The 8,132-nt window shown below is 36.7% G+C and overlaps 1 protein-coding gene across 1 annotated transcript; it reads right to left on the bottom strand.

The window, feature by feature from the left end:
- Nucleotides 1-1,454: 1,454 nt before the first annotated feature.
- On the bottom strand, nt 1,455-6,691 carry LOC116033520 (subtilisin-like protease SBT5.6). The gene is made up of 8 exons (XM_031276265.1): nt 6,399-6,691; nt 5,452-5,625; nt 5,209-5,320; nt 3,942-4,500; nt 3,302-3,393; nt 2,862-3,204; nt 2,553-2,766; nt 1,455-2,200 (listed from the first exon to the last, which is right to left on the bottom strand). The coding sequence occupies exons 1-8, from the start codon at nt 6,673-6,675 to the stop codon at nt 1,674-1,676; spliced, it is 2,298 nt and encodes a 765-aa protein (XP_031132125.1). The 5' UTR covers nt 6,676-6,691; the 3' UTR covers nt 1,455-1,673.
- Nucleotides 6,692-8,132: the final 1,441 nt, after the last annotated feature.

The following is an 8,132-nucleotide window of genomic DNA, read 5'->3' as shown; positions in this document are numbered from 1 at the left end:
CCCCCCCCTCCCTTTACTCTCCAAATTGCAAGAAGTCGACAACGAGAGAGACTAAGCGTGCCTGATCCAATATCTTGAGAATTCGGGGTATCACCTTATGCCGCCCTAAGACACGGTTCGTGACATGGGCCCCTTGGGGCGTCCGAGTCAATTTGAATGGAAATACTTTGCTTATTCCAACACCTTTTCAGCTTACATGACTAGTCTTGCTATTTAATTTGCGATCTGAGTCCTCTCCGCCCGGGCGATGCAGGGTCGCTTAGAGTTTTGCTTGCATAATGTTAGTTTCGTTTTGTTTTGTTTTGTTCTTTTGTTTTTTTGTGTGTTTTTTTTTTTTTGTTTTTTTGTTTTGGAGTTAAGGCTATCCATTTTGGCCAAGGTCAATGCAACATCAAGCCAAAAGATTCTTCCATTCGGCAATAGGCAAGGTCGGACCTTGTATCGCCCCTGGGGGCGTTAGCAATTTTGGCCAAGGTCATGCGGCCTCGAGCCCAAACTCTTCCCTTCGACGACGATAGTCTTTAATTTCTTGTTAGTTGCTGTTGCGTTTCGTGGTGATTTTATTATATTTCCTGTCATTGTTTTCTACTTGTAGTTTCATTTGGTTTAATTTATTTAGAATGATAATTTATTAAGAAGACTTTAACTTGCTGAGTTTGATTGTTATAGAGTAAAATACCGTATATAAAATGAATACTCTGTATTAATGATCAAGGTTGGGTACAGTGTAGAATACCCTAATAGGGTCCGGTCAACATGGCAATGGGTCCGAGTTTCTTGGCCTCTTTGATTATTATATAAAGAAACAACCCCCAGTCCTTTCCACCGTACGTATTTAATGCGCTATTTATAGGTGGCACAGGGGACAGGTGCCGGTTCAGCGGCATGACGTACGCATGGCATGCATGCACTGGCCTACGAAGCGGTCCTACGAATAAAGGCCAAATGTGAATCCCCGGACAACGCGCAACCCCTAAGCCGAGCACTCATATGAAGGCCAGGCCATTCAGCCGCTAAGGCCTTGGTGAGAGGTCCTAAGTGCCTCCAATGCCACCGACCAGAGAAGGTCGGTACCTCGCCCGAACTGGTCAATATCGGCCGGCACGGTAAGCGAAGGGGAAAATACGAATATAGCCCGGTAGGTACTCAAGACCGGGAAATTAGGCCCGATCAAAGTAGATTGGGAGATTTATCCCTATTGTCCATCATCTACCTTCACTTTCTTATTATCATTTGTATTCATTCAAGTGTGTTGTTTGATATTATGTATGTATCCAAATCAACCATATACTTTGGCTAAATGACCCGAGGAACATTAGTATCTTGTGCTTGAAATCCTAAAACTCTACTCCTATCGTCAATCCTTATGAGAACAATATTCGGTGTAATGATACTCTCTTACACATCCACTTACTCACCCAAAAACTACTTCATCAACTCTCAACACATGAACATACATAATTTAAGGATAACAATCATTATTTGTGCGCTTATAAATATTTTGGTACACAATATAAATACTAAATTATGTTACATTACCATGAAGAAATGAAAACTTTTCATCCATTTGACCAGCTTTCACCGGCTACATTACATGCAAATGACAATTTATTTTGATAATAATTTCAGTTTTTCACTGGGAATCTCCTAAGTTGAAAGCCAAAAGTCGAAAGCTATGCTGATGAAACAACAATTGGACTTTTAACCATGTGAATCCCATCGCTCCATTTATACCAACCAAATTCAAACTCCCCAGCCAACTTCTTAACACTTTCAGCCTTAACACTTACAAAGAAACTCTGCTTTTCTCCAACCTCCATAAACTTCAACTCTGTTGGAGAAATTTTAACAGAGTATCCAGTTGGGGCTTTCACCTCCACAGAATAAGTAGCGTTTGCTGAGCCCACATTTGTGACTGTTCTTTTCACCACCATTGACCCTTTGAGCCCAGCTATTGCCAGGGATGGATAGTTGAGATTACTTGGAGATGAAGCTTTCTTGGGGCATTTGAAAGAGGGGTCTAGTGTAGTGCCGATACTGGAGCAAACAAAGAGAAGATAGTCCGTGTATGTTGAATCGTATACGAGCCCGGGATCGGCTGCTTTTGATGGCTGAATATGGCCTGCCCCATAATGGAAGGGACCTGCAACTTCTCCATATGCATCCTTTATTGCTTCTCCTTTCACATTCTTAGTTGTAGCTGAAATAGGAAAAGGAAAATATCAAATAATGAAGTTTTAGTGCAGATATTATTGCAGTATGTGGCTTAATTAGCTTTAATTTAAGCTACTTAAGGGCCAAATTCATCTAATTGGTGGCTAGAGAAGGATTTATTTGGGTCAAGTCCAGCACCCTACATCTCAAAAATGTGAAGACAGTCTATAAAGAAATAAAGTTGTGCATTCGTTATCAGCTATAACTTTTGGCATTGTGGCAAGTACAAAGCCCAATCCTGGTGCAGGTAAAATTGGCAGGTGCTGAGATGAGGAATTGTTGGGTGAAGGCGTGGTAATTAAGCGCTTGATACTAACACTACTATACATTATATATACCAGTTGTCATAATAGCAGATTTTATGGCTGCACCACTCCAGTCAGGATGTATGGCTTTAAGAAGCGCAACGACAGCAGAGACATGAGGGCACGACATGGATGTTCCTGATACGATGTTATACTTAACACTTCGATGATCTTCAGGTAGTTCTAAAGGAGAGGATGCCTCACTCCATGCTGCTAAAATATTAAGCCCTGGAGCTGTAATATCAGGCTACAATGTAACATGGAAACAGAAAATTTGTTTTAGCAATTTATAATATAATTCAGTGTATATATATATGAATCTCTACTTTAATTACAATTTACCTTGAGGATGTTAGGCTCCGGGAAACTTGGACCTAATGAGGTAAAAGGAGCCATGGCTGGTGATGGTTTAGCACCAAAAATTGTTTTTCCAGGAATGAGAGTGGCAACTGGATTCTTGTTGGTCAAAATGTATTTCAGAATTGCATCTGTGCCAGAAGGATTAAAGATGTTTGTAGCTGGAATGAGAAAACTCTCAACTGGTATCTCACTTCCAATATTCCCTACTATGACAGCTGCGCCGCCGGCTCTTTGCACTTCTAATGTCTGGAATAAACCTCCGGCTAGACAAAACACTACTTTCCCTTTCACTTTCTCCGGTGAAAGTGTGTCCTGCCGACAAAATCTGGAAAAATAATGCTATTTGATTTAGAAAAAAAAAAATTAAAGACAGGATCCAGATTCCACACAGTACAAAATCAAGACAGGAAATGAAATCGAACCCGGGAATAGTTGTCGATCCAGGGATCTCTACATCTCCTGCAAACACAACCGGAAGTGTCTCTTGTTTCTTAATTTCAGTTATGCTTTCTCCCTGCAGTTGTTTTTAAATGAAGTAAACATCAATCATATATATATATATATAATATATGGACAGATTTCATAAGAGTCACTTCTCTCATGAGAACTGCAAACTACCTATTCTACATGTTGTAATACTTGGATTCAACTAATTAATTATGTATCTAAGAACATTTTGCAATATTATTTTCAATCGTGGTGACATTTCTTTAATTACTTCTATAATTACGATTGTTGATCTTGTAGTGTCAAATTCTGTAATCGCAGATAGTTAATTGTGGATTTGAAAACTGCGAAATGTACAATTATAATTACAAAAATGTCTCTTTATTTTATTTTAATTTTCAATCACTGATCTAGATGGATTAGTTCTAATATTTTCAACTCGTGACCTATGAGTGATTTTAATTTGGTCCCAATTCTCTCAAATGAGAACCACCTATTAGGTGAAAAAGTAAGAACTAACATGAATGCATACAATCTACCATACGAATGCACACAGATTAGATAGTCTATATATATATATGCAAAGCAATAGCAGGACAGGTTTATTTTTCTGACCTTAACTAGCATGTTGTTTCCCAACAAAACAGGAGCTGAAAACACTCGATCAATGCTACTTGCGCCAACTGTGAAGATCCAAGGAGCAACATTTGTAACACTATACGGTTCCCTATAATTTCCAGCGCTACCCACCACTGCAATGTTCCTCTTCATCGCATGCAATGCTCCAAGCGAGACGCCATCCTGTGTGAAGTAATTATCTTGAGGGAATAAACCGAGGGATACGCTAATCACCTGAACCCCATCGGCGACGGCGTGATCAAATGCCGCCAACACGTCGTCGTCTTGGCAGAAAGTTGCTTTGATATCATCGAAAGGAACTTGCCAACACGCTTTGTAGATGGCCAGCCGCGTTAGTGGTGCCCCGCCGGTGGCGACGCCGTTGGCGAAGCCGCCCAGCGCAGATGCGTTGGCAACTTTCCGACCGGCGACGGTGGATGCTGTGTGAGTTCCATGGCCGCTTATGTCTCTGGCTGAACGAAAGTCAAATGTGTGGTTCACAGGACCCCAGGATGCCTCATAACCTTTTACGTGATATCGAGCTCCAATTATTTTTCTGTACAAAAACAACTTCAATTATTTATTATTACGTCAAAAATTATAATTAAGTTATGAAAATACAATTATATTTTTTTAATAGTCAAGTCAATAAGTGTTAGTTTTAAGTTTTAACCCTTATTAGGACCAAGCACACCACTACGCCAAAAGTTACTAGCCTGACTTTCCCTCAATTTTTCTTATTCACACTCAAATTCATGACCTGGTTCTCATGTTGTCTTTTGGATTTTTATGGTCCCGTTCTTATAAATAAATGAGACGATCCTACCAAAAGTTGTAAAATTAAGGAGGAAGGAAGAATCTTACCCTCTTCAATGGTGGTGTGTGATTTGTCGAATAAAACTGATGAGTTTTAGTCTTTTAGACAAGATAGAAAGAGGAGCTTAATTGTAGTTTTTTTTTTTTTATTGAACCCTCTAAAATTGAGGCTATGCGCTGTTAGACATTATGCACGAGCTAAAAACTGCTGGTTCTAATGCTTATTAATATGTTAAAAAATTATCTAATAGCACAGGCACAACTTTAATTTATTTCCTTATACCACTACATTTTTAGAGATAAGGTACTAAATTTGGCCCTTCAGATTTCTGGCCAAAAATCCTTTTAAGTCAACTCAATATTTCTAATGGATATTTTGCGAGAGGGCGAATTAATTGAAAACGAAGTAGGTGTTATGATGAAGGTATTTGAGTGCAATAGTAGTGACCTATTGCAGTGCGATGAGGTGAAATGAAGTCCTTCTTGGCATGTCCCTTTCCATGACTTGGGAACAGGTTTCATCCCTTCATCATTGAAACTTTGAGACTCTGGCCATATACCTACATACACAATAATATTATTCTCAATTGCCCGCACAATCTTAATTCACTGGCCGAGTAATTAAAACAGTATTTAAGAGAAAAAGAATCCTATTCTTAAGGTAAGCCTGGTCAAATAATTAATTATTTACCAGTGTCAATCACTCCTACAATGACATCCTTTCCACCTCCGGCTTTGGGCAGCAACTCCTCCCCTGAAGTAGTAGGATTTCCATTTCCTTCATACATTTTTATGAAATCCCATGATCTTGTTGTTTGAAGCTCTAATGACTTGCTGGGAAACACTGACATCACGCCATCCATATCTATAAACCCAAAACACCTAGCTTAATCAAACGCCATATGTGTATTGTATAAATTATAATCAATATGATAGTATGTACCCATTATTAGCTATCAGGTATATATATGAAAATTTGCTTTTTTGTTCATCGAGTTGATATCGCAGGCTTGAACCCATGACCTCCCATTTTGGATAGTCACTTCATGTCACTTGACCACAAGATCTTTGGCATTGATAATAGCTACAGTATAACGATGTATACTTTTGAAGTACAGTATAGATAAGAATTGAGAATATCTTATACAACATCAAAAAGTATACATCGTTGTAGTGGTGAAGTTCAATCCAAAGCCACACAGAAGTATATATTTAGCATTAAAGCTGTGTTTGAAAATCCAGAAATTTTTCAGGTTTTCAGTGATTAGATGCAATTACAAAATCTAGTTAATGGAAAACATTTTCAGTTGACGGGAGAAATCTAGTCATTTCCGTCACACTCAGAATCAGATTTCTAGCCTGGTGAAAACCAGTGTTCAATTTTATTTTCAAAAATTTTTTTGATAAATATTATTATAAATATTTTATATTCTAATAAAATATTTAAAATGTTTAATTATACCATTCTACTCATTTTCTAGAAAATGAACCAAACATGCACAAAAAGACAGTTTTCTACTGTGCAGCCAATCACGGGAAAATAAAATGTTTTCTAAAAAGTAAGTCATTTTCTATAAAACATTTTCCTACTTTCCAAATTGGCCTTAAGAGCAAACTAAGTAAATAAATGTAAGTTACCGGCTAGGGTGGTTGCTTCCTCTGAGGTGAGTAAAGCGGAGAAGCCATTGATGACATTCTTGTAGCTGTGCACCAGGGAAGCTGAAGCTTCTTCTTTGGAGCGCTTTACATGATGAATATATGTGCGATGTTGGCCTTCAATCTCTTTCGCAGTTTTTCCTCCACTGTGCCCTCCAAGGTACACCACATAAACCTGTGGTTTAGCATTGCAGGCTAAGATGTGAAGAAACAAAAGAAACAGAAATGTAGTAAGAGGTTTCTTCATTTTAGATAGCATGGATCGATACTCTCCAGTTTATTTTATTTTATTTGTTGTAACGATTTAAATAGGGCTAGCAGCACAAAGATTTTTGGTTTGATAGTGATGGCATACAAAACAAATTTAGCCTTCTTGTATAACCCTAAGAAGTTAGTCGAACAGTTAATTTAATAATTACAGTATTCTACCTTTCAAAAAAAAAAAAATTACAGTATTCCAAGTTCGACTCTCCATATGAGTTATGGGCAACATAGATTTATTACCTACTTATAATTCTTTGCGGACTTCCGATCAATCATAACACACACAAAATCAAGTAGTAATGGTTACAGAATTTCTAGTAAATCAAAGAGTTATAAAATAAATTTCTTATGACACGATAGCGGGTGTCACTTTCAAAAAAGGGACATTATTATTTTCTCAGTAATTTTTAGAAGAAAAAATAGCATTTCTTAATGACTTTCATCCCTTTATTGACCAACTCTGCCTTCTTTCCAGCTACGCGGTTTTCTTATGAATAGTCTTAGACTAAAAATTTTATTAGTTTTACAATGTTGCAGGTGTGTATTTTTTGTATTATAAAGAGTATTATGTGTTTTGCAAAATTTTACTCTCCACTCTCCTCTATGTCCTTCTAACAAAACAGCAAATATAATTTTACTAAGCCAAATACTTGTGTGAGATCGTCTTACAATTAAACGGATCGGGTCAATATGAAAATGTAATATTTTTGTAACATAAATTTCTTTCACTTGCTCTTACACCATATGATGTCTTATGTGTAATAGTTTTAAAAATTAAACAAATTATTAACAAAATAAAAAAATAAGAAAGAAATTCATATGGCCATGGTAGTGATTGACCATGACCCTTTTGTTCGTCCAAATTTGAATGAAGAAGTTATGGCCAGGTGTCTTTATCCTTGGACAAAGTAAGTCATGGAAGGTTTTGCTCTCCCATTTCCACGAAATTTTCCGAAATTGATTGTAGAATGTTCATAATCAAAATCTTTTGTCAAAAACTTATGTGAAACAATTTCACAAACTTTATTGGTGAGACGGATTGGGTCAAGGTAAAATGTAATACTTATAATGCAAAATATAATACTAATAAAGAATAAAATGTTTATTACTTATAAGAAAATGTAATATTTTTACATTTTGATAGAAAAGTATTACATTTTCCATTATAAGTAACAAACACCTGGCAACATTACTTATAAGGAAAAATGTAACTTTTACATCAAAAAGTAAAAATATTACATTTCTACTATACTAATAAGAGCTAAAAAAAAAGTTAATTAGGCCGGTAATGGGAAGAAAAATGGCGGTCAAATTATTAAATCAAATGGATGGTTCGGATTGTTTAGATTTTTATTTCTCCTTGACATTCCAAATTTATCCTTAATTATTAATTTACTCATTGATTTCAATGAGAAATGTTTTAGGTTCGATCTCATCCCACTCAAATTTGAC

The sequence above is a fragment of the Ipomoea triloba genome, chromosome 10 (assembly GCF_003576645.1).
Source record: "Ipomoea triloba cultivar NCNSP0323 chromosome 10, ASM357664v1".
In the NCBI taxonomy this organism is placed as follows: domain Eukaryota; kingdom Viridiplantae; phylum Streptophyta; class Magnoliopsida; order Solanales; family Convolvulaceae; genus Ipomoea; species Ipomoea triloba.
Note: the sequence above shows the minus strand (reverse complement) of the source record. Positions and strands in the feature narration are given on the sequence as shown.